The sequence below is a fragment of the Manacus candei genome, unplaced genomic scaffold (assembly GCF_025592945.1).
Source record: "Manacus candei isolate 608988 ecotype Guabito, Panama unplaced genomic scaffold, ASM2559294v1 h1tg000003l, whole genome shotgun sequence".
NCBI classification, from domain to species: Eukaryota; Metazoa; Chordata; class Aves; order Passeriformes; family Pipridae; genus Manacus; species Manacus candei.
Genome location: NW_026138051.1, coordinates 2,785,241 through 2,808,903, shown reverse-complemented (window position 1 = coordinate 2,808,903; position 23,663 = coordinate 2,785,241). Strand labels below are relative to the sequence as shown.

The following is a 23,663-nucleotide window of genomic DNA, read 5'->3' as shown; positions in this document are numbered from 1 at the left end:
CCTGTTCCTTGGACACTTCTTAGGGCTTCCTGCAAGCACGTAATGGTAGGTGCTGTTGGAGAAACCAGGTGCTGAGGGTTTGCAGTTGTTGATTGGATCAAAGTGTGCAAAACTTCACATAGGACAGGGGACCATGCATTCCCACAGTAGCATTAACACTTTTTATGCCTGTTTGAACATTGGGGCTGTGACATTAAAGCATTGCCAAGGAGAACAAAAAGCAGAGTAGATGCCAGGCTAGGACCTGGATGCCTTGGCTGAGGGTTGCTTTTGGTGTGTGTGACGCTGTCTTCAGTAGTCACCAAGAGCCCTGCTGTGTCCTAACAGTTCTGTGGGTTCAGTGCACCACGTTTGCACCTTTCTTACAGTCTTGGAGACCTCACAGCTCTCCTGAGTCATCACCATAAGCATTTTGACCTGTGGAGGAGTTGCCTGCAGACCAGCAGCGCGTGGAGCCAGCACAAAAAACTTTTAATGGTTTTTCTGCTCAGTTTAGTTTCTGGCCAGGCTCTTCCCCAAATGCCTGCTGGTTGATGGACACCTCTGTGCCACCAGGGATGGGACCATGTGTGAAAGCACAGCAGGGAACTCTTCTGCCCTATGTCATGTGTCCTTTGTGGTGGAGGAGCTGGGGTGTGAGGAAGGCAGGCTGGGGAATGGGGGTGTGGTGGGTGCACACTGCCTGCTCCAGAGCCATCCTCAGCTCATATGTGGTATTGTTTTCCCCTTCCCAGCTGAGGTAAGATCAGCAGCCGTGGGCCTGATTTGTCATGGGTGGGTTGTAGGACCTGTGGCAGTACCATTGCTGCAGTGTGACTTGGTGTTCTCTGTGGGCTAGGACACACCATTCCTCTCACTGTGCAACTTGGGAATGGCTCAGCTCTTACAAAAGCAGTCCTGGCTGCACCTGCCAGCACTTTCTTTCTGCTACAGGCTTTGCAAGAAACTCGGTGACTGCTTTGGACATGTGCCTACAACCTCCCCTCAGTAATTCCAGGTACAGTTGCAGTGGCCTGGCTCCCACATGGGTGTGCAGGGCATCCTGGAGGGTTCCTGCAGAGGTGATGTACCTCATGTTCTCCTCCTTCCAGCCACAGAGCCATAGGGAGGAGTATCCCAGTCAAAGGGCACAGGGGGCACCAGGATAGGGGCCCAAGCGTTGAAGTTGCCAGACTCGTGGCGTGCCATGTGTGACTGCCTGAGGCTGGCAGCCTTCCCTGGCCTTGCCAGCAGCTCTGCTCATTTCTGGTCAGGGTTGACAGCCCAAGGAGCCCTTCATCTTGTTGGTGTGACTGGTGCTTGTCTGCAAGCCAGAGCGAGCTGCAGCTGCCCCAGCTCCTGCATGGCCAACCCTTTGTGCAAGTGTAGGGGGATGGGGCAAAAGGGAGCCAGTTCCACACTGGCTGGGACAGGCAGCCCTGCACCCCCAGCCAGCACTGTGTTGTCACTGCCTTGTGACAGGGAGCAGCGAGCCCTGTGGAGAACTGGCTGCTGTGGCTCATCCCAGCCCTGCAGGGGACAGCTGCTTTTGCAGGGACAGGGGAGAGGCTGGCAAACCAGCTGGCAGGCAGCTAGGCTGCTGTGGTTAACCACTGCTACACCTGACAGCAAGCAGTTCAGTCAACCCCCTGATCCCTGCCCAGCCCTCACTGGGGTTGAATGATAGTACAGCAGTGCCAGTCCCAGCACTGTCTAGCCAAGCCTGGTGGCAGCTGTCCCAGAACCAGTTATCCTTGCACTGGTGCCACTGTCCCAGCACCAGTACTGACTCAGCTGGTACTGCCCAGCACCAGTTGTCCTGGCATTTTATTGCCCAGGCACCAGTTTGGCCCAGTACAAGCTGGCCCAGCCCCAGTGCAGGGGGGCACCTGCAGCATGGCTCAGGAAAGGGTTGGTCTTGGTTTCTGGTCTTGCTCCCATGGAGCCAGCCAGCTCCTTCCTCTGGTACGCTCCATCCTTGTTGGAGCACTGCAGCCCCTTGAAAACCTTCCTCTTTTCCTATCAAACAACACTGCAGCAGTTGCTCAGCTGAGCACAAGAGGACAGAGCTGACCTGTACAGGACAGCTGCTTGCCTTGGACCAGAGCTGTCAGCACAGGACCCCAACATGCCTGAGAATGTTGGGCTTCCTGGAGCTTGGGCCATCTCAGGGCTGCGTTCAGCCAGGCACTGCTGTCCTGCCTTCAGAGCAGCCATGCAAGGTTGAATCCCCTTCCCAACATCTGGCAGAAATAAAGCAGGCATCCATGTCAAACATAATATATTTATAGCAAAAATAGGCTTTTTCTGTAGCTTCCATACACAAGGTTTTCTCCCCGTACATTTACGCAGTAAACAGGCCGACTGAAGCAGCGTGCGCTGGCTGACTCGACAGCTGCCCTTGCTTCAGGCTCCCACTTACAACGGGTGGCTTCATCCCCCTTTTGTGGCTGCTCTCCAGAGCCTGCACTGGATCCCTCATACTTCCTCAGCCAGGGGCTGTGGCATGGCCAGGGAGCAGCCCAGGGACACAAGGGGAGCGATGGTGCAGCTTCTGCCCCCCAGGCAGAGCGCAGGGCTGGTGGACAGGCTGCCTCTGTTCAAATGGGGGCAGCCCAGGGAGTCCCTCCCAGCCCAGGATCAAGGAGAAGCTTCCTGTAGCTTACCTGTGCTGTGACCACAGGCTCCTCCACCATGCTCTTAAGCAGCAAGTGACTGGGCACAGGACCTCAGCCCTCTCATGGTGTTAAGAAGATACAAACCTCATTAACTCAGGAAGCCTTCCTTGTTCCTGCCTCTGTGCTGATGGGAGGCAGAGGAGGGCCTTAGGACTGCCCAAAGTCCCCTGCAGAAACCCCCAGTGCCTGAACACTGTCAGAGACCTTCTCACCCTGCTGTTGGAGAAGGCAAAGCATTAGGACACTCTGCCAGCAAGAGCTTCACAGTTTGGAGTTTGCCTTGGGTCATCTCTTGTTCATCCCAGAGGGGTTTGGCACATGGACCTAAAGGATATTACGTGCAGGCAGCAAGTGCATCCCATTGCTGTCCTGGGCTGGAGAGGGGCCCTTGCTGGGAGCCAGCATTTCTTGCTGCCTAACCACGCAACTCAGGACATTGCAACACACCCGCACCATGCCCATGCTGTTCCCAAGTGAGAGACATCACCCCAGTGAGGACAAGTGCCCAAGGGTGGCTTTGCAAGCAGGGCAGCCACTGCAGCACAGGGAAGGAAGCCAGCTTTCCTCTCTGCCCTCCCTGTGGCACCCAGGCTCCCACAGCACCCAGGCAAGGAGCTTCTGCTCGTGGGAGAGAATCCCTCTAATTTGGCCCCAGTCCCCTATTGCTTCCCTCTCTCCCCATGTTTTTGGCAGTCCTCCTTGGACACGTTCAAGTCTCCAGCATCTCAGCAGCACGGACTTGCCTCACAGTTTGGTAATTGCACGTAACGGGGCCACTCAGTGAGCCCCACAAGGCAGGGGGGGAAAACCAACAAAAAGGAACAAGACAGTCAAGTAAACTAAATTGAGAAATCCCTCGCCGCCGGTCCCAGCGTGACGGGTCCCGCAGGAGTTCAGGGAGCGAGGACGCTGCCTGGCCCTGCCGCAGCGCAGCCCCCGCTGTCTAGGAGATCATGTACTGGGTGATGGCCTGCAATGCATACAGCAGCTCTGCCTGCATCCGGGCCTCCAGGATGAGCAGGTTCACGTGGACCTACGGGAGAAACAGGAGAGGCTCGGGCAGCTGCAGTGTGCTGTGGGCAGCGGCGCAAGCGACCGCTCACCTGGGCGAGCGAGTCTTTTGGCATGGCACAAAATGCCACCCATTTTTCCAGCTCAGGCAGCTCCCCTTTCCCCCTCCTCCCAGTCCTGCAGGCTGTGGCTGCTTCCCACAGCAACATGCCAGGGAGTCCCCTGCATACTTGGCAGCAGCATGGCAGGCTGGCACCAGCACAGTCCCCAACGGCCACAGCAGCTGCTCCTGTGAGCTACAGCTCGAAGGAGGGCTTGCCTGGAGGCACCCACTGATGGGCTACTGACCTTGGAGATCCCTGTGCTGCTGGTGGCCTCTGTGCTCGTCACACTGCACAGCCCCATGCCATGCTAAGCCCAACTCCTCACAAACAGCCAATTTCCACAATTTCCACTCCCCCCCCACCTGCCTCAGACTGGTTTGGTGGCTCAAAGATCTCCCAAACACCCCCCAAAGCACCCCAGTCTGCAGCCCCTACCCACTCCCAGCCCCACCGCAGCCACTCAGAGCCAGGGGCCAGCCATCCCACCTTTTCACTGTGCTTGAACTGCTTCCAGAACCTGTCAAACATTTCTGAGTTTGTCTTCTCTGGGTAGCAGGTTACAGTTTTAATGTAAACTTTGAGCATTCGCTCCAGGAGCTGATTCACTTCTGCATAGTCATAATCATCGTACCTGCGGGGAGCACAGGGGCGAGTCACGGCCAGCACCTCGCCTGTGGTCTGCCTGGGGCACAGCCATGGGGCAGGGGGACACATGGCAATGGCCACCAGGCACTGAAACCCTGTCCCCAAAGCTCCCTGCCCTGGCCAGAGAAGCTGAGCGTCTCTTCCCTGCCTGTCCCAACATCCAGGCAGGCCATTCACCTCTGTCCCTTTTCCACGCTCATCTGCAAGACAGCCTGAGTCCCCTACCCTCCTCCCATCTGGGTCACCTCAGTTTCCTCCCCTGAACCATGAGGTTGGTTTCCCTACCTAATGCCAAACATGCAGTGGATGTAGTTCCAGATGCCCCGCTTGAAAACAGAGGGCTCACAGCCCTGCCGCTTGGCCATGGCACTGCTTTGCAGACCATCCACCATCCTGAACTTCTCATCCAGGAGATGCCCAATGTCAGAGTAGAGCCGGTTGACCAGTGAGAAGCCATGGTCTTCCCAGGAATAATCCTGTTGAGCACAGCAAGAGGCTTTTGCAACTGCAAAAAGGAGCTTGGAGCATGTTTCCAAGAACAAGGGCTGGAGACCTCAGGACGCAGCAGAATTCAGTAAGTTTGCTTGGGGGGCACCTCTGCCACAAACCATAACATCCCTTATCAGACAGATTTTGAATGATTTTGACCCTTGCCACTGTGAGGGCCATGCAAAGAAATCATCAGCCCTTGGGGACAGAACTCATGGGTCACCTCCCTCTTCCCAAGGCCAGTGGGGCAGGTCTCCTCTCAGAGCTGGGCTTTCCCACTCAGGCATTTTGCAAAAGCAGCTGTGCCAGATCCAGGCTGCATGGGCATCCCTGCCACCATTTACTGCCACGAGGAGCAGAGAGGCAGCAGCCTGGGCTGCTGCCCAGCGAGAGAGCAGGAGCCTTACCTGGACTCTGAATACCTGCGTCTGATCCTCATCGCGCCGGGCAAAATCCTGGTATCCAAAGTCAGGGTCCTGCATGTAGCATGCGAGGTTGGTGGCACCAGTGACTTCTCCATCAGGATCTGCAAGAAGGGAGAGCCCTGCAAACGGGTCAGAGCAGTGCTCAGCTGCCCTGTTCCCAGCCACAGCAGGCATCAAAAGCCAGCCCTTGCTGTGCCCCATGTGCATCCCGTGAGCCCCTCTACGAACCATACATCATGGAAAATGTAAGGCATGAGGGAGCAATACCCAGGTGTGCCATACAAACTCCCACCCTGCACACCCACCTCCGCTCCCTGCCCCTCACCTTCCTCTCGCTCCAGCTGCAGCAGCCTCATCTCCTCCCTGCCCTCGGTCTCCACATGGATCCGCTGCATGCGCTCCCGGAGGGAATCCAGCTCCATGCAGGAGTCCAGGGACTGCACAGACACAGGCTGGGGGTGAGGGCAGCAGTCATGGCTGTACTTCCCCCTCCCCAGCACACCCACCCTCGGGGGCTCACCCGCTTGCGGTTGATGCGCAGCAGCTCCTGGCTGCAGCTGTTGCCGGCGGTGGCTTCGCAGAAGCACTGGTTCCCGAGTGACAGGGGCTTCAGGGAGCCTCGGCCCCCCAGCCCCTCGTCCTGCTCACAGCCACAGCCGAAGACAAAGCTGGCGAGCGCGTGGCAGTGTGCCAGGAGGACGACGGCGTGCACCAGCTCCGCCAGCGACCAGCTCCACTCGCTGATCTTCAGCAGCTTCTGCAGAACACAGACCAGCAGTGTGCCACAGGCAGGTGGGCAGGGTGCTGGCAGCCTCTGGGGACACTGCTGTCCCCCACTGCTGCCCTGGTCCCTGGCTGACAGCCCTCCCCCAGTACCTCAATGTGCTCCTTGGTGATGAGCCAGGGCCGGTGTGCCAGGATCTTGTTGATCTCGTTGAGGTTGCGGAGTTTGGGGGGGATGAATTCGAGGCCGCGCAGCCACTGGGGGTCACCCCCTGCCCGCAGGAACTGCAGCACGTGCAGGTTCACCAGGTACCGGCACTGGTGCCGGGCAGCCGCCTGCAAGGGCAGCACATCAGCATCCCTGCACCACACAGGCACCCCAGCACCCTATGCCCACCTCTCACCCAACCTCCAGGACACCACGATTTTGGCCTCTGATGAGAAGCCTCTGACACAGGCTGTCTGCTGGAGAGAGAGGGGAGCCCCACAGGGCTGAGCAGAGCCCCCATCCCCTCCGGCAGCTCCCAGTGGGGCTCACCATGATGGCGATGTAGTGCCGGCAGTCAAAGGGCAGGGGGCCATCCATGTGCATCAGGTAGTGCTGCATCTTGAGGAAGCTGTCCAGGTACTGTGGGTGGTAGCCCATCTGCTGGGTCACTGCCTCCAGCCGCCCCCGGCTCGCCAGCACCTTCACGAAGAGGAACTGGGGGCACTCAGGGTCGCTGCCGGACATCTTCACTACCTGCAGGAAACACGCTCTGCTTGGCTTTCCCCAGAGCAGCCCCTGCTGCAGCAGCCCACCCCAGCCAAGCCCAGGCTCTGCAAGGGGCAGAAATCCCCTCGCCTGGCTCGGTGCTCCCAGAAGGACACTCCTGGAGCCAGGCAGAGCACTGCTCAGCACAGGCACTGCTAGCAGGAGGACAGGTCACAAGACACACAGGTTGGCCTCTGCCTGGGAGAAGGCACTGCATGGTGAGCTGAAGCAAAGGACCAACTAGGAATGATGTTTCCTTGCAGTGATGCAGGGCTGGAGCAGGGGAAACATGACATGGAAAGACATTCCGGAATGGAGCAGCCTGTCAGCCTTACCACCAAGACCCTGCACTGCCAGCACTGAGCCCTCCTGCCCAGCAGCAAGATGGGGGAGAGCTGTGGAGACAGCAGAGGGGCTCTGAGGCTCCTGTCCTGGCAAGCCAAGAGGCAAGTGATGTCCTGGCACCTTCCATGTGGTCAGGAGCACACAGAGGAGCTCCCCACGTGTTGCCCAAGGAGACAGTGTGGGAGCGGTCCCGCAGGACACAGTGCCACTGTCACCAGGTGTGCCCACTGGTGAGAACACAAATGGGCCACTCGGCATGGGGGGCCCAGACACCCCCAGCAGTGCCCACCCCAGTCCCTCCCAAGAGGGTGGTGGGAGCCAAGGGCAGGGATGTTGAAAAGGTGTCTGGGCGGCTGCTGTGCCCCAACGACCGTGTTGCCACAATTCCCACCCGACAGCAGGGTCTGCACCTGCAGCCCACCCACCCCGAGCTGTGGGTGCAGCAGGTGCTAACCCCTGTCACACAGAAAGTCACAGCCCCTGCTCACCCGGGGCAGCCCAGGCAGCACCCTGGGATGCAGAGGATGCGTCTCCTCTCCCAGGCTTGAACTGAAATCTCCCCTGGGAAGTTCTGGCCCTGCTGATCCCACCGTCATGTTCCTCCCACCTGCCTCTCCGGCGCACTCCCCCAAAGGATGGTGACTGGGGCACAGCAACCACAGCGGCATAGCAGAAAACCAGGAGCACTTCTGCAAACCACCAAAGCCATGGGGTGTGTGGCAGAGCACCCCGTGGTGAGGGGGAGACAGAGCAGTGATGAGCTTTGTGGCAGCACAGAGAGTTGCACCCACAGAGGCAGTGCAGGAAGCAGCTCTGGCTATTTTCCACCATCCTGCACTTCTGATGAACATACCATCGCTCAGATGTCAAGAGATTAACTCGATGACATTTGGAACATCAACTTCCTCTGGCCAAAGAGGTCCAAAAAACCCCAAAACTCAAATTAAATTGGAAAGAGATGAGGAGCACCAGCTTCTCTGTTCCACAGGGGAAGGTGCAAGCCAGAAGTGACATGTGAAAGCCCCCTGAAAAGTCCCTCTGCCTGGGGAAAGGAGCTGCCATGAGGACAACCATGGGGTTACAGCCACTGGTCTTCTCCTCCTCGTGGGCAGAGGAGCTGGGGGCCCTTCCACTCCCCCTGGGGAAAGGTGGTCCACAGCAAGGAGCCATTCAACCAGCCCATGGCTCAGCCTTTGGTGCTGCCAGCTCTCCTCACTCTGCTTGTCCAGGTGGTGGTGGAGAGAGCAACTAGGCAGACACAGCTTGGAAGGAGAGGATGAAGGAAGGTGCAGGGCAAGCTCCGACCTCAGCCTCTCTCCTGCCCACTCCCAAAGGTACCAGCTCAGCCCAGGGTGTCTCCTACCGGGACCACCTGCCACATTCCCACACTCCTGCCTCCCCAGCCTCTCGCATTGCTCCCAGTGCCACTTTGCTCACCTTCCTCGGCCATAGTCCTCCTCCTCCTCCTCCCCTGCACCCACTCGCACCCCTGGGCGGTGGGAACATCGCCTCCCTCCCTGGGGAGGCTTTCCTGTGTCCAAGCCCCCTGAACCCCAACAGGCACCTCGACCCCATACCCACCACCAACCTCGCCCCCTCCCCACCCGGCGGTGCTGCCGGGGGAGCGGTGCCCCGGTGCTCCCGCTCGGCAGCCGCGAGCACAAAAAGGCGGCAGGAGTCTGGAGGAGCCCGGCCGGCCGGGAGCGAGCCCGGGCAGCACCGGGATGCGCAGAGAGGGGCATCCCCGCCGGGGCTCCATCCCTCCGCCAGGAGAGACCGTGGCTCCGCCGGTACCGGTGGCCCCGCCGGTGGCATTCTCTGGAGATGCTGCCGCGGCGACACCTCTCGCCCAGCCCCTCCGGCCCGGGTTCCGAGGGGACGGGCGAAGTGCCCGCGGCAGGGGCTCCCCGGCGGGGCCCGGGGCCGGTACCCGCGGCCCATTGTGCGGGCGGCGGCGGCGGCAGCGCCCCCGGCGGGCGGCGCGGGCAGTGCAGGCGGAGAGAGAAAAACAAGTTTGATTGGCAGTGATGGAGCCACGGCGCCTCCCGCATCCCGCACAAAGGGGACGGGGACGGAGCCGCCGCACCGGCACCGGCACCGCGACCGGCACCGGCACCGGCACCAACCCGCCGGCCGCGGCACCGTGAGAGCGCAGCCTCGCCCCACCGGCCCCGCGCACCGCCAGCGGGCAGCGGGAATGTCCCGGCCTGTCGGTGCCGCAGCCGTGCCGGGCCGGTGGCGGCCAGCAGGGCGAAGCCCGGTGCTCCGGTACGGGCTGCCGGTGGCGGTGGCGCGGCGGGGTGGGTCCTACCTGCCCCGGCAGCCGCTGGCATCGGCTTCCTCGGGGGTGATCCACGCTCTGGGGACACACGATCATGGTGAGCCCGTGCCGTGCCGTGCCCGCGGTGCCGGTGCCGGTGCCGGTGGCAGTGCCGGGGCAGCGCCGGCTCCGCGGCGGGCACGGGGGGCGGGCCCGCCTGCGCCAATCGCCGCCGCCAGGGGGCGGCCTCCGCCGCGCCGGTGGGCGGGGCCAGGCAGTGCCGCTGTCAGCGCCGGACACGCCCCCAGCGGGCCGGGATCGGGATCGGGATCGGGATCGGGATCGGGATCGGGATCGGGATCGGGATCGGGATCGGGATCGGGATCGGGAACGGCGCTGGGGACCAGCGCTGCTGAGCAGAGCCTGAGGGGGGGCCAGCCTGGAGAGCTCATCGCTCCCTGACAGGGGGTTGTAGCCAGGTGCGGCGTTGGGCTCTTCTCCCGGACAACCAGCGACAGAACTGGTTGGACATAGTCCTAAGCTGCACCATGGGAGGTTTAAGTTGGAAATTAGGTTTAGGAGGAAATTCTTCACAGAAAGGGTGGTCAGGCATTGAAATGAGCTGCCCGGGGAGGCGGTGGAGTCACCATCCCTGGAGGTGTTTAAAAAAAGGCTGGATGTCTTACTTGCACTTGGTGCCGTGGTCTCGGTTGATGTGGTGGTGGTCAGTCGTAGGTTGGACTCGATGATCTCAGAGGTCTTTTCCAACCTGATCGATTCTGTGATTCTGTAAGAGCAGTTGCAGGATGCTGCAGCTGGTGTTGGCCAGAAAGCTCTGGTCTCCTGCAGGGACAGCAGCTGTGGCCGAGGGCAGCAGGTGGCCCTGGCAGTGGCTGCAGAGTCCAGAGCCGAGCCCACTGCACAGGGAGGCCACAGCACATCACCCCGTGTGCAGGGAGCACCGTGAGACAGCCAGGAGGGGACTCATCTGCATGCTTGATGATAATTGATGCCAGCCTGGGACAGTGGGGCTGGGATGGTGGGGCTGGCTCCTGCGTCACAACGTGTGCAAGGCCAGAGGTGTTCAGGAGGTGGGGCTCCACTGGTGCTTCCCCCAGACTCTGTGTGACAAGCCTGGACAAGCCCCTGGTGGCCAGAGCTTTATTGCCAGGGGAAACCTGGGGAGCAGGCAAGGAGCAGCGAGGCCTTGGGGGAACTGCCAGGCTTGCCCAGGGCCCCAGGGTAACACAGTGGCTTGTGGTCTGAGCTGGTAGAGGCAGGACACAGGAACAACCACAAAACCAGGGATGAAAGGCAAAGAGGAAATTTATTTTCATTATCTCGAGGACTGGAGGATTCCCCAAGCAGCACCTGGGCAGAGGCAGACAAGCAGGGATGCAGGTACTGTGGAGCTTGGCCTGTGCTGGAGAATCACTGAACCTGCTGTTTTTGCCTGTTTATCAAGGATTTGTGCAGTCCTGGTTTACCACTGTGATTTGATCTTTCCCATAGCAGGGCAGGAATCTCAAGCATGTTAAATAAGGTGCCACTAAGTCTATCACAAGCCTGTGTTATCTAAACACAGAAGTTCTACTTGCCAAACACACAAGGCTAAACATCTAAGAGTATGGTATATATGTTTTTCTACACCCAGCTGCAAGTCACTTGAACATGTTTAAATACTCTTCAGGTGTCTTCCATTATTTTTCCACTCTTGGTCTCCCTGGCACTCCTCATCCCCCATGTCCCCATCAGTTTGCCAGTGGCCCCTGCCTGCTTGCCAGGACACATCCCTGGTGCTTGTGGGCACCAGTGCACCACCAGTGCCCCCAGTGCAGCCCCCAGGGCACCCAGCACACCGTGCTCCCCCAGCACCTGCAGTGCAGTGCAGCCCCTGTGTCATGGGGGGCTGAGTGTGGCCATTGCAGGAAGCAAAACCAGGGGCAGCTGGGGGAGGCATGGCAGGAGCAGGGAGCAGGGCCTGTAGAGCAGTGAGGTTTTGGCAGCAAAGCTGTGCAGCGTGGGGGGTGCAGGGGTGTGTCACACTCTCCCGTAGCTGTTCTTGTAGGGGCTGTGCTCGCCGGGGGCAGGTGAGGCCGAAGGCATCACAGATGGTGGGGGGTTGCTGCTCTCCCAGAGGGGCTCGTAGCTGTCCTTGGGTGGCAGCTCACTCACATAGCAGATGTTCTCGCTGTAGTTGGGCTTGAAGCTCTCCACAACGTCCTTGGGGACTCCGGCCCATTCCTGCAGGGAGCAGAGCAGAGTGAGAGGAGCCACCACCCAGCCCAGCCCCAACCCCGCGGTGCAGGGCGAGCCCAGGGCAGGGCCGTCTGCATCTGCCTCACCTGAAAGTTGCCATTGTGGGTGATGAAGAGCTCATCGAAATTCTTGCTGGGGTTGGGAATTCGAGGCATTAGGATGACCCATACCCTGTGTGGGAGAGGTTTGTCAGAGGGGAAGAGCCCCAGTGCTGCTGCCCCCCCATCAGCTCCCCACACTCACCTTTCCATGCGCACCAGCAGGATGACAAGGGCCAGCAAGATCAGGCAGGAGGCAATGGAGATCAAGACCGTTTGGATCCAGAACCAGTGGACTGTGCCTGGAAAGAACCAAGGTGACACTGATGCCCAGACAGTACACGACCATGGCAGTGGGTGGCCATGGCATTGTTCTGGGAGCAGAGGATGGAGAAGGGGCCCACCTCCAAGCCCTGCCACGCTACCACCAAAACTGGCTGGTGACCCTCTCCTGGCCCAGCCATGCCAGGGCAGCCCTCCAGTGCTAAGAAACCCCTGGCAAAAGTCAGCAGGTCCCACTGCTGGGGTGTGTTTGGCTTCCAGAAGTACAAAGCAGCAGGGGCTGATGCTGCTGCCTGCACTCCAGGTGCCCGGATGGGTCTTGCCCCTACAGCTGCCACCTCAGGCCAGCTCTCTACTTGCTTGGCCATCCCTCACCTGCTGAGCCCTGCCATGCTTCAGTCCATCCCATCCCATCCCACTACAGCCCCAGGACCTACCCTTGCTGGTGGAGTTGCTGCCCCAGACCACTGGGGCACTCCACTCGCTCCAGAGCTGGGTCCTGCCGCAGTATTTGTTGACCTTGCTGCGCACATAGAAGGTGTAGAACTTCTTGTAGTCCACACTGGGTAAGGAGAAGACATCTCCATTCACCGAGATCTCCTGCAGAGACATGAGCCATGGCTGTGGGCTGGGACTGCCATGGAGGCTGGTGCACAGCTCCTCCCTAGGCACAGTCACAAGGGTACTGTGCCCAGGGGCTCTCACCATCCAGTCGGTGTCCTTGTTGCTCTTGTACTTCACAGCGTGCTCCAGGCACTTGGCTTTGGGGTATGTGGTGGCCCAGGTCAGCTGCAGCTGGTTGTTGCTCATGTTGTGGATGGTCAGGTTGACGGGCGCATCTGGTTTCACTGCAGGTGAATGCCTGGTGAGTGCTGGCCCCATGTCCCCATGGCCCTGCTGCCAGCTGGGACCTGATGGGTCAGCCCTGGGGGACCAATCCATACCCAGGTCCTGCAGCTCCATGCGCTTGCTGATCTCCAGGGTGCTGCCGCCCATGCTGGCTTTGAGAAGGACGTGGAAAGGCTGGAACTGGATGATCTCGTCCTGGTTGAAGTGGCAGCCGACTCTGATGTCCTGGTCCTGCCGGTAATGCTTGCACTCCACCTTGTTGGATGTGTTCCTGTACCTGTGCCACAGGGATTTACCGGGGCTCCCCAAGGCCTCACATGCCCCAGCCCTCCTGGGGACCCCTCTCCCCAGCACATCCCATCCTGCTTGCCCTGGAGACAGAGCCTGCCCCACCCTGGGCTTGTGGAGGAGGAGCAGCCTGATGGGACCAGCGATGCTGGCAGTAGTCCCCCTGCACGGGGACCCACCGCTGGACACCAGGCTGTGGAAAAGGGACACCTACCAGTAGTAGAGGGAGTAGTTGGCCTTGAGTGTCTCTCTGCTCCCCCACGTGCAGTTCATGTACTCCTCGTTGAAGAGGACACACTTCACCTCTGCAAATGATAGACACTGCTGGGCATCGTGGTGGTGGGAGGCTGTGCCAGGGCCCAAGGGTACACCAGGGAGACACAGCACATGCTAAGGTCCCTGCATATCCCTATGAGCCTTTCTCCATCTTAGCCAAACAAGCCCATCTCTTTCCAGCATAGCTGTGTTGGTGACGCCTGGGCTGCCAGCAGCCCCACATCTTCCTCTAAAGGACTGCTGTCTCTCCCACATCTGTGCTGTTGGCTTTTCACGCTGTGGATGTGGTGTTTCACCCTGAGTCCTCCATCTACTCCCCTTAGTCATCCCACAGCTGCTGTTTGCAGCTCCTTGGTGTGGGGCAGGATACAAGTCCCTCTCTGCCAACCCATTTTGTTTGTCCCATGAGAAAATCAGGGGTTTTTTTTTCAGTATTTATGCCTGGTGTCTCCATCCTGGCTAAATTCATCTCACTGTTACCCTTTTGGGTGCTTGCAGGTGCTCATGTGTCTCTGTGTCTGGGTGATCAAGGCTGTGCTGGGCTGCTTCCCACCACAGCCCCTCCACCACAGGCTGAGCCTCTGAGTCTCCATCTCTGCAGGAAACTCATGCTGGCTCCTCTGCCCCCTCCTTCTGCTGCACTGTGCCAGGCCTGGTTCTTACCCATGTAGCCACATCCTGGGCTGGCAGGAGGCTGCAGGGCCACAGCAGCAGTGCTGGTCCCATCAGTTATGACACCACAGTCTGCTCTGGTGCTCAGAAGCACATCTCGCTGTGGGACGAGCTGCTCTGATGGACTGAGACACCTCACAGAGCTCTCTCAAGTGCCAACCAAGCTGCTGGTAGCTGAGAGCTGTCCTGCAGACTCACAGAAAATGAGAGGTTTTCACCCTAAAAACCAGGCAGTGGGACATCTGGTCCCACCCAAGGTCCAAACTCACCAGCCAGAACTGCAGGAGCAGGAAAAAGCCAGAGCCAGGCTTTTCTGAGCTGTGGTGTAACACAATGCAGCAAACAGGCTGCGCTCTGGCTGTTTCCACACATGAAGATGAAGGACACCTTCCCAGCAGCCCAGGAGGTCCAGGGATACAGAGGGGCTGTGTTTCCACAGAAAGCTGTTGTTTTGCTGACAGCCAGCCAAGAGGTGGATTTTTTCCCAGAAAACGATGGCTGGGATGAGGGTGCCAGGTGGAAAGAGAAGCTGCTGTCTCCCTTCCTGTGCACAGCACTGCTGACGTGACCAGGATGGAAAGGGCAGATCCACTAGGCTGCCAGCCTGGCCAGCACCCATGGAGAGCATGGGCCTGCCAGTAGAGTAATGGGGCCAGGAGCGCTGCAGGACTAGTAGCCATGGGGCTGGTGGTGTGTCAGCAACGCTCCATCGCTGGGGTGGGAGCAAGGACACCCAACGGGGCTCCCTGGCACAGCCTGTCTCTCCTGGCAGCCCCTTTGCAAGGGGCCATGTAGGTGCCGGGGGTCCTGGGGCACACTGGGGGGTCACAGGGTCTCTGGCGCAGCCCCCAACAGCGCGCCAGCCCACACAGCCCCACATCCTGCCCTCCTCGCCCGCCATCACTGGCTCCATCCCCACCCACAGTGGGGATCTGCGGCCTCCCACCTCCCCATGGGCCCATGTGCCCCCTTACCTGGCTGGCTGTGGGCAGCAGCAGGGCAGGGGTCCGGCCTACAGAGGAGGAGGAGGAGGACAGGCACCAGGAAGGTGGCAAGAGCTGCCATGGTGGGGTGGGGCTGGCCATGGGGCGCATGCGAACAGCCCCGTGCAGGGCTGTGGCTTCCGCCCTCGCTTCCTGCCCCACGCACCGCCTGCACCGAGGGGCCCACCCCATGTGCTGCTCCAGGGCCACTCTGATGGGGCCCACAGCTCACCCCAGGGGGGGCCCATGGCTCATCCCACTTGGACCCCACGGCTTATACCACTGGGAACCCACGGCTCACCCCAGTGGGACCCCACAGCTCATCCCACTGGGACCCCATGGCTCACCCCAGTGGGATCCCACAGATCCCACTGCAACCCCACGGCTCATCCCTTTGGGACCCCATGGCTCACCCCAGTGGGATCCCACAGATCCCACTGGAACCAGACGGCCCATCCCGCTGGGATTCCCGTTTCCTCCTGCCATGTCCCCGTGGCTCGCTCCGCCTTGCCGCAGGGATCACCGCACGGGGCTGTCCCCAAGAGCGGGACAGCTGTGGGGACCCCAGTCTGCAGCCCAGCCGGCTCCCTGGGAACCGGGCGGCACCGGGGCAGTCCCGGCGGGGCTGTGTGTGTGTGACAGCACCGCCGGTGTCCGGGGGCCGGGGACGATGCAGCGGTGGCCGCAGGGGGTGTCGGTGGCCGGGGTTGTCCCGGTGTCGGGGCCGCCGTGGAAGGTGGGGGGGTGTTGTTGGTCACGGGCCCTTCGGGCCGCCGCGTCCTTCTTCGGCACTTTCCGGCGCCGCTCGGGACTCTCCGTCCACCCCGAGTCCGGCTTCGGGCCTCTCCGGCAGCGCTCGGGAATCTCCGTTCTCTCGGCTTCGCTTCGGGTCTCTCCGTCTGCGCTCGGACCTTTTCGTGTTTACTCGGCCCGGCCTCGGCGACACTCGGGTCTCTCCGGTGACACTCGCGACTGTCCGTCCTCTCTCGGCCAAGCTTCGGGTTTCTCCGGCGACACTCGTGCCTCTCCGGCAGCACTCGTGCCTCTCCGGCGGCGCTCGGGACTGCCCGTCCTCCCTCGGCGCGTCTTCGGCGGCTCTCGGGCCGTGCCGCCGGTCCCCGCCGTGCCCGGCGCAGCGCGCAGCGCGCAGGCGCGGGCGGCCCCGGCGGCCCTTGTTGTGGCCCGGCCGCCCCCGCCCGGCCATGGCGGCCTTCGGCGTCCTCAGCTACGAGCACCGCCCGCTCAAGCGCCCGCGCCTCGGCCCGCCCGACGTGTACCCGCAGGACCCCAAGCAGAAGGAGGTGAGGGAGCCTTGGGGGGGACGCGGGGTGCGGGACCGCCGCGCTGCGACCGGACCTGGGGAGGCGGCGGGGCGGCAGGGCGGGGGTCGGGAGCGGGGCCCGGCGCTGGGCGGGCCGGGGGCGCCGCTGTCCCGGTGTCCCGCACTGCCCTGGGAGGGGCGGGGCAGGGTGGCGGGGGCCGGGGAGCAGCCGAGCCTGGCCTCGCTCGGCCCCCGCTCTGGGGACGGAGGCGGCGGCGGTGGGCGCGGAGGGGCCGCGCCGGGCCCCGCTGACCGTCCTTCCCCCCCGCAGGATGAGCTGACTGCGCTGAATGTCAAGCAAGGCTTCAATAACCAGCCGGCGGTCTCCGGGGACGAGCACGGCAGTGCCAAAAATGTCAATTTCAACCCGGCGAAGGTGAGACGGGGCCTTTAGCAGGGTGGGCTGCGGGATCCTGGGCAGCCCTGGCTCTTATTTCCTTCTCTGTGCCGAGAGCCAGGAGACCTTTTCCTTTAGAATGAGTAGTTTTAGGACCTGACCCTCTCTTTCTTTGCAGTCCAAGTTCTGCATTCTTTTAGAACTGTCTCCCACCTCTGCAAGAGAGTTCCTACTTTGCTCTATACATCTTAGGGTCAGGTCTGTATCTGCAGTCTCAGTAAAACCAGCATCTGGGACTCCCCATACTCTGCAGTTAAAGCAGAAGGCTACGATCCCAGGAGAGGGAAAGTTCTTACTGGTTTGGTTACATCATGTTCACGGTAAAAGAGAAGTAAGATTTCTTGAAACATCTGGCAGTTCAAACAGGGGAGTTACATAACGGGCTTCAACTCCATTTTTCCAGTCTCTGAAATCAAGATGTTGACTTCCTGGCCTCCCCAACAGAAGGACTAGTAATGACCTGGGTTGGAAGGCAATCAATGAGCACAGGATATTTGTTTTTCTTGGCTGACTTCTGTCTGAGAAGCGCCTTCTGTCTGGTTTGATAGGTATTTATGAAGTGCTGTGTCCATCTCCAGTCCCTGCTTGGTTATTGTATGAGTTGTCTGGAAGCATTCATCTCTGCAAGCATAACAAAGGAATTTACTGGCAGGTTTTTTGTGTTTCAAAAGTCGATGCTTCTGGAAGGAGCGATAAATAAGGTTTTAAGCACACAGAAAACAGATCTTTGAGTCGTGAAGTGTAATTAATCCTTTTTTTCTCTTCCAGATCAGCTCGAATTTCAGCAGTATTATTGCAGAAAAGCTGCGGTGCAACACACTGCCTGACACAGGGAGGCGGAAACCCCAGGTGAACCAGAAGGATAACTTTTGGCTGGTGACAGCACGTTCTCAGAGTGCCATAAACAACTGGTTCACAGACCTGGCTGGAACTAAGCCCCTCACTCATCTTGCTAAGAAGGTATGCTACAGGAGAGGTGTCCTGGCAGGGCAGAGAATTTAATCTGGGCTTGTTTCTGAAGTGTTTCTGAAGGTTTTTACTGTTTGGAGAAGTTTCTTATCTGTACATCTCGTGTAGTTTTCAGCTTGAAGAGTGGATCCAGGATTTGTAGAACCCTGACTGTAGTCATCCCCACTCAGAGAACTGGTCCCTTGTCTGTTGTTTGGAGGTGTGTCCAGCTTTGCCTTTTGGCTTGTAGGACACAACTGATTTATTTTAAGGTTCAAACGTGTTTCGGAAGAGCTGCCACTGTTGCCTTTGCTCTGTTGTTTAGATTAGGACATTTCTGTTGTGGAGGGTTTCTCAGGTTGTCAAAAGCCATAGTGAGAACTACTGAAAATAATCAGCTAAGTGACTTACCAGACTGCTGTTGGAGTGACTTGTTTCTGGTTTTGAGCTGAGGAGATTATGTGTGCTATCACTTGGTCTCAGCCAGGCTACAGTATTTCTGTGCCCTGGGCTCTAGGGGTAGATATTTCCCTTGTAGCCTTGAATTCTGTAGAGTATGAAAAAAGGGTCTCCCTGCATTTTATCAGGCCCGACAGCAAGGGGAGAGAGCTCTCTCCCAGGGGAGGCACATAAACAAGGAACTTGGGAATCTGGTACGCCTTGTGGAAAAACAGAACTCCCAGCTGTGAAATGGTAGTGGAGCACATAGTTTAGAAGATGGAATTTGTCTGTTCCTTGAGGTCCTGAGTCATTCTTGAGAGGAAATAAAGTAATCAGACTTTCCCCCAATCTGTCTCTTTATAAACTTAGTCCTTGTGTCTTTCTTTGGCTGTTTGCTGCCAGTTTCCTGAGGTCATTGTGAAAACTTGAACCTTTCAAGGCTTTCCCCAGTTTTCCTGCAATGGGCTCCGTCAGTTACTGTGGATTTAGATGGGAAGGCAGCGACTGTCAGTAGCCAAGTAGTCTGTGCCTTTGTGTCTTGGAGGAATCAGAGTAATTGGGAAGAACGTGAGAAGCATAGCAGGTAAATAATTGAATTGTCAGTAGTTCAGGGACTTAAAGGTATCTACCAAATGGGCCTATTCTTTGGGAATTTGTTTCATTCCTTATGTATGCTCTCCAGAGTATTGTGTGGAAATGAGCCCCACAGCTGTACTTTTTCCTGTGATGTGTTGTTGCTTCCTGGTTTATAGATCTGCACTCTGATGATTTCACTGGTATCCTCCTGTGTTGGATCTTGAATTTTGAATCTTGGATTAATGAGTTCCTTCCTACTATGTTACTCAATTCTCTGTTTCTCACAGTCTCCTGTGGGGTATTCATGATATTACAAAACTTTTGTAACCACTGTGCTTTGTTTACAAAGCGAAGAGTCCTGTTTTCTGTCTGTACAGCAGATACTCTGTTTCTGACTCAGTCCTTAGTCTGTATCTTTTGTAGTTGTTTAGATGCTGTCTGGAGGATGGCCTCCAAGATGTTTGCAGCATTCAGGGCATGGATTTACAGTGATGTAATTATGTTTTCTCTCTTCTTTCAATTTGTTTTGCTTCTCTTTATACTGAAACGTAGCTCTGGTACTGGTGCCTTCTGACCAGAGGTGAATTTTTGCAGTAGGCTTTTTGAGATACAGAGCAACACAGTAGCCTCTTACCTTTTACTTTTTTCACAGCTTGCAGCACCTGCAGCAGATGTAGCTGCTTTGGAATAGTTCCCATCCAAGTCCTTGGCTCATTTCTCCCTCTCAATTCTGTTATAGGTGCCCATCTTTAGCAAGAAGGAAGAAGTCTTTGGTTATTTGGCAAAATACACCGTTCCAGTAATGAGAGCAGCATGGCTTATCAAAATGACTTGTGCCTATTATGCTGCCATCACAGAAACCAAGGTGAAAAAGCGTCATGTCATTGATCCCTTCATTGGTAAGCACTTTGTGTGAAGCGCTGGTTTTGTCCATCACAGGTGTTTCCTTCTCAGCCTGCTCTTGATTAGGAAGAGGTAGCCTGAAAATCCGTATAAACTTGTTTCCTGCTGATAAGTCCTTGTGTGCTTATGTGCATAACTGAAACAGGCCCACCTGTGAGGGTACACTGTTGAAAAATAAGTCTTAGCAGCCACAAACACTTCCTGAGAGCCAGCCTCTGCTTTCTCCCAGTTAAATTCTGAGCTCCTTTGCAGTATAACCTGGTTTTTTTTTTACCTTACAAAGACTATAAATGTTACAATTCAGAGATGACTGATTATCTACTTTCCAAGGGAGTAGGTTTCCCAGAGAATTTTGGTCTGTTACTCCTTGTCTGTGTTTCCAATTTCATTAAGCATTACTGGATCCAGCATCCTTTACATCCTGGCCTGCTCCAGATTGCTGCAGTCTAGGAGCAGCTGTGTTCTGGTTTGTATGGCTGGGACTATACAACCTGATCACACACCTTTGAAAATCAGTATTAGCAACCAAAGTCCATGGATTACTTTTTTTCCCCCCTATGCCTTCTTATTTATCTCTGGTATAAAAATTACACAGGCTTATTAACTCTGTGTCTGGAGGTTGATTGATTTGTTACACATATTTATTCCATTTGCTTTCCTCTTCCTTTGGGTTATGTCCCTACTGCTGACACTCTAAGTGTTGTTTGTTTCATGTTCTTGCATATTTTGCCCTGGTTTTCCATCTGCATTGTCCCAGAGGAGTGTAATCATGCTTTCACTTTAATTGACTTTGTCTCTTACACACTTAAGTTTTGGTAAAAACAATTCTTTTTTAAAAATTGTTGATTGTGGCTTTACACTGATAGCTGGAAGAGACTAAGAACAAGTTCAGACTTGAAGTGTTTCCAGTGTTTCTGCTGTCTGTCAGATTATTGAGGATGCTGAACTAGACTGGCCTAACACTGCTCTCTGCTAGAAAGTCTTTTCTCTCTGCCTGCTGATTCTCAACAACTGCAGTTGAGGAATCTTTCTTCCCAACTTTTCCAGTACAAAGTAACCCTGCCCCACAGACTCAGAAGTTTTTCCCCTTGTTCTCTATTTCTGTGGATGTCTCTTCCTCCCTCACACCTCCATGGCACAAACAAAGCTAATATTGTGGCCCTCATTTTTCTTTCTTTGTCTTTCTGTCCGTTTCAAACAACAGGAACATTTTTAGGTTTCCACCTGTGCACCAACCTGGTTCTTTCCTGCCCCTGTTTACCACGGTGCTCACTGGTAACCTGTTTGTTTCCTCTTCAGAATGGACACAGATCATCACCAAATACCTGTCAGAGCAGCTGCAGAAGATTGCAGAGTTCTACAGGCAGCTCCCAGGGCAAGGCTGTGGTTCACCATCAGGACCAATGCCCCAAGAGGTGGAACAGGCTTTGAAGCAGTGGGACTACAACGAGAAACTGGCTATGTTCATGTTCCAGGTGAGGGACCTGGGGGGCTGCTGGGTGTGTGTGTAGCAGGGGAGGGCTCGGGAGTGGATGTCAGGTGATTTATTTCTGCAGAATATTCTCTTTCTGTGAATAGACCATTAGGACTAAATGCAGTTTTGAGCTCAGTATTAGAACAGGGGTACTACAGAACTGTGTGAACTTGCAGAGTTTTGTCCACTGTTGGAAAGCAAGCTGCTGCTGTTCTGCCTTACCTTAGTGAATGTTACTTCAGCTTGTGTTCATGTGCTCTGCTTTTATTCATGTGCAGGATGGAATGCTGGACCGGCATGAGTTCCTGACATGGGTCCTTGAGTGTTTTGAGAAGATACGGTCAGGAGAGGATGAATTTCTGAAAATGCTCCTACCTTTGCTGCTGAGGGTGAGAAATATGAGCCCAGCTTGCTTTAGAAGAGTGCTGACTTCTGCTGTTGTCGATCCCCTTCCGTTTGCCTAAGGGGATGATGAGCTATTTTGCACCAAGAACACCAGGGAGTGTCCCTGTGAGCATCCTTCTTAGCTCATGCAAGGATATCTTTTTAGTCCTGTTGTCTTCTGTTTTTTCTCTCCTTTACCCTGATTCCCTGCACTGGATTTGGTAATCCCTGCCCCCATGTCACAGCTGTGATAGTTGTACTCATGCACCAGTACATGGAAGGTGCTTTTCTTTGTTTCTTTGGCAACAGATTCTGGGCAAACCTTTGAAGCCCTGGGAAGGCTGGGTGTGGGTACATTTTTATACATGAAGTCATTGCCGTAGAGCATTTCAAGGTTTTTTCTGATGCTTAGTAGCCAGTGGGTGATCCATGGTGCTAAGGAGCTCTGTAAAAAGCAGTACTTTGGGAAGGTCGAGGGTTTCTCCTGTACTGCTTGTGACAAGGCTGTTTTCCCCCCTCCCCGTGTTCCCTGCAGTACTCGGGGGAGTTTGTGCAGTCTGCCTACCTGTCCAGACGTCTGGCCTACTTCTGCACCCGCAGGCTGGCTATGCAGCTGGATGGTGCTGGTGGGCACCCACCACACATCCTGTCTGCCCAGACAGGGAATGCTCTTCCTGCAACTCCCACCCCTCAGCCAGCTGCAGGGAATCCTCCTCCCAGCCCTTTCAGCGACCTGCTGCTGTGCCCCCAGCACCGGCCAGTGGTGTATGGGCTCAGCTGCATCCTGCAGGTAGGTTTAAGTAATGGTGATTGTGGGGTCAACAGGGACAATTTATATTGTGTGTGCCATCACAGAAAAATCATTACAGTCTGAGTCAGCAGCTTCCCGAGTACAGAAATATCAAACCATGATTGTCGTGGCTGATGTGTTTAAAGAGCTTTTGTGCCAGACATCAGTGCTGTAGCACTGTGATCAGTGCCCTTGACTGACTTGCATAAGAAAAATGGGTTGGAATAGAGCCTTTTGCTCTACTCACAGGTGCCTCTCATGACTGGAAGGCTTTACAAAAGAAGGGATGAGAAAGAGGCTTATTTCATCTTGAGTATGTCAATAGCAGGTTGTCATTTAGGAAAGGAAATGATGCCAGAAATGAAAGTGCTTTGTAATTTTGTCTTAAAAGCAAACATCTCCTCATCAGAAAAAAAGTTCCCACAGAACACAAAAAAACCCCCCACAACCAAACAATCAGCACACACAAAAAAAAAGCCCCTCCCACTTTATGGAAGAATTTAATGGTTTAGGAGTAACAGCAGGCTGTGAAAAGAAACTACTCTTAATTCATAATCTTTATACTCAAGATTGATTAAACCTTACATTGCAATGAAAGGGCAAGGTTGCCAAAGCCTTATTGGTAGGTTTTTGAAGGGCAGGTGCTTTTGTGACCCTGTGGGATTCGGTCCTTACTGTCCTTGTGTCAGAAAGAGATAGATGAGTTCTGTTCAGTGTGTGTATTCATTCATGACTGTGTTTTTCTCCTTCAAGAGGAGAGTGACTAGGTCAGGTGGGTCCATGCAGAAGGAGTGGAGTTGGTTTCTTCCAGGGGAGAAAAGAAGCTCGTTAAAGCAGAGGAGGTCCCAGAGAGTGCAGGATGGAGCAGGAGTTGGAGAGGAAGAGAGCACAAAGCTTGGGAACCTGCTGCTCAAGAGAGAAACTTGAGATGAAGGAGCCCTGACAGGATCAAGAAGCAGCCAGCCAGCTCTCAAACAGGGTAGAAAGAAAATTCCTATAGTACGGTTGGCTAGAAGTAAGGATTTTTCTGCAAGGATTAGAGAGCAGTGTGGGTTTATAAATAACCCCTTTGCATTCCTTTTAAGTCTGTCTGGGTCACTTTCTGTTAAAGAAGTTGAGAGGGTTCTTTTTTCCATTTTCTATGTGATAAAACATGTCTTTTTAATATAAAAATCCTCTATTTGGGGAGCTTACTTTAGGGGAATGTCTGAGCATATATACCTCAAAAGTTTGACTGATTTGGGTTTGAACACAACCTGCTTAAAAATTGACATTGGTTAATGATGATCTGATCTTTAGTAAGTGTCAGAAGAGCTCTTCTGATAAATCTACAGATATCCTGATCTGCTGATGGTAGATAAGGCTAAGG

General features: G+C 56.2%; 3 protein-coding genes across 11 annotated transcripts in view; 1 reads left to right on the top strand and 2 right to left on the bottom strand.

Moving 5' to 3' along the window:
- Nucleotides 1–2,243: 2,243 nt before the first annotated feature.
- Nucleotides 2,244–9,720, bottom strand: LOC127471948 (sestrin-3-like). 2 transcript variants are annotated; one of them, XM_051789499.1, is made up of 9 exons: nucleotides 9,465–9,720; nucleotides 6,593–6,796; nucleotides 6,208–6,390; nucleotides 5,852–6,088; nucleotides 5,657–5,768; nucleotides 5,314–5,450; nucleotides 4,703–4,893; nucleotides 4,259–4,403; nucleotides 2,244–3,690 (listed from the first exon to the last, which is right to left on the bottom strand). In XM_051789499.1, exons 1-9 carry the CDS (start codon nucleotides 9,528–9,530, stop codon nucleotides 3,601–3,603), a joined length of 1,365 nt encoding a protein of 454 aa, XP_051645459.1. In that variant the 5' UTR covers nucleotides 9,531–9,720; the 3' UTR covers nucleotides 2,244–3,600. The 2 variants fall into 2 exon arrangements, with proteins under 2 accessions (XP_051645459.1, XP_051645450.1); XM_051789490.1 differs by having other exon boundaries at nucleotides 5,314–5,432; nucleotides 9,465–9,718.
- Nucleotides 9,721–10,721: 1,001 nt separating this feature from the next.
- Nucleotides 10,722–15,840, bottom strand: IL2RG (interleukin 2 receptor subunit gamma). 3 transcript variants are annotated; one of them, XM_051789412.1, is made up of 9 exons: nucleotides 15,052–15,840; nucleotides 14,069–14,149; nucleotides 13,344–13,434; nucleotides 12,937–13,118; nucleotides 12,698–12,840; nucleotides 12,430–12,592; nucleotides 11,916–12,012; nucleotides 11,759–11,843; nucleotides 10,722–11,657 (listed from the first exon to the last, which is right to left on the bottom strand). In XM_051789412.1, the coding sequence occupies exons 1-9, from the start codon at nucleotides 15,140–15,142 to the stop codon at nucleotides 11,454–11,456; spliced, it is 1,137 nt and encodes a 378-aa protein (XP_051645372.1). In that variant the 5' UTR covers nucleotides 15,143–15,840; the 3' UTR covers nucleotides 10,722–11,453. The 3 variants fall into 3 exon arrangements, with proteins under 3 accessions (XP_051645372.1, XP_051645381.1, XP_051645391.1); XM_051789421.1 differs by lacking the exon at nucleotides 14,069–14,149; XM_051789431.1 differs by lacking the exons at nucleotides 14,069–14,149; nucleotides 15,052–15,840 and adding an exon at nucleotides 13,886–14,062.
- Nucleotides 15,841–16,165: 325 nt separating this feature from the next.
- MED12 (mediator complex subunit 12) overlaps nucleotides 16,166–23,663 on the top strand; it is a 34,444-nt gene continuing 26,946 nt past the window's right edge. For 5 of the 6 annotated variants that reach the window (XM_051789226.1, XM_051789249.1, XM_051789236.1 and 2 more), the window contains exons 1-7: nucleotides 16,166–16,361; nucleotides 16,653–16,757; nucleotides 17,547–17,738; nucleotides 19,483–19,642; nucleotides 20,946–21,121; nucleotides 21,399–21,509; nucleotides 22,040–22,294. In XM_051789226.1, coding sequence (XP_051645186.1) covers nucleotides 16,263–16,361; nucleotides 16,653–16,757; nucleotides 17,547–17,738; nucleotides 19,483–19,642; nucleotides 20,946–21,121; nucleotides 21,399–21,509; nucleotides 22,040–22,294 — 1,098 coding nt within the window. In that variant the 5' untranslated portion in view covers nucleotides 16,166–16,262. Of the gene's footprint in view, nucleotides 16,362–16,652; nucleotides 16,758–17,546; nucleotides 17,739–19,482; nucleotides 19,643–20,945; nucleotides 21,122–21,398; nucleotides 21,510–22,039; nucleotides 22,295–23,115; nucleotides 23,274–23,663 lie in introns of those variants that run through there. The other variant, XM_051789255.1, reaches the window with a different exon arrangement.

Bases quoted from the DNA above. Each gene is read 5' to 3' on its own strand.
- IL2RG (XM_051789412.1), bottom strand. From the start codon at position 15,142: ATGGCAGCTCTTGCCACCTTCCTGGTGCCTGTCCTCCTCCTCCTCCTC. The intron at 12,841-12,936 runs GTATGGATTGGT...ATTCACCTGCAG, and splicing joins CATGGAGCTGCAGGACCTGG to TGAAACCAGATGCGCCCGTC. The intron at 11,844-11,915 runs GTGAGTGTGGGG...TCTCCCACACAG, and splicing joins CTGCTGGTGCGCATGGAAAG to GGTATGGGTCATCCTAATGC.
- LOC127471948 (XM_051789499.1), bottom strand. From the start codon at position 9,530: ATGATCGTGTGTCCCCAGAGCGTGGATCACCCCCGAGGAAGCCGATGC. The intron at 6,797-9,464 runs GTAGGACCCACC...TGTTTCCTGCAG, and splicing joins GCCAGCGGCTGCCGGGGCAG to GTAGTGAAGATGTCCGGCAG. The intron at 5,769-5,851 runs GTGAGCCCCCGA...GTGTCTGTGCAG, and splicing joins TGCGCATCAACCGCAAGCGG to TCCCTGGACTCCTGCATGGA.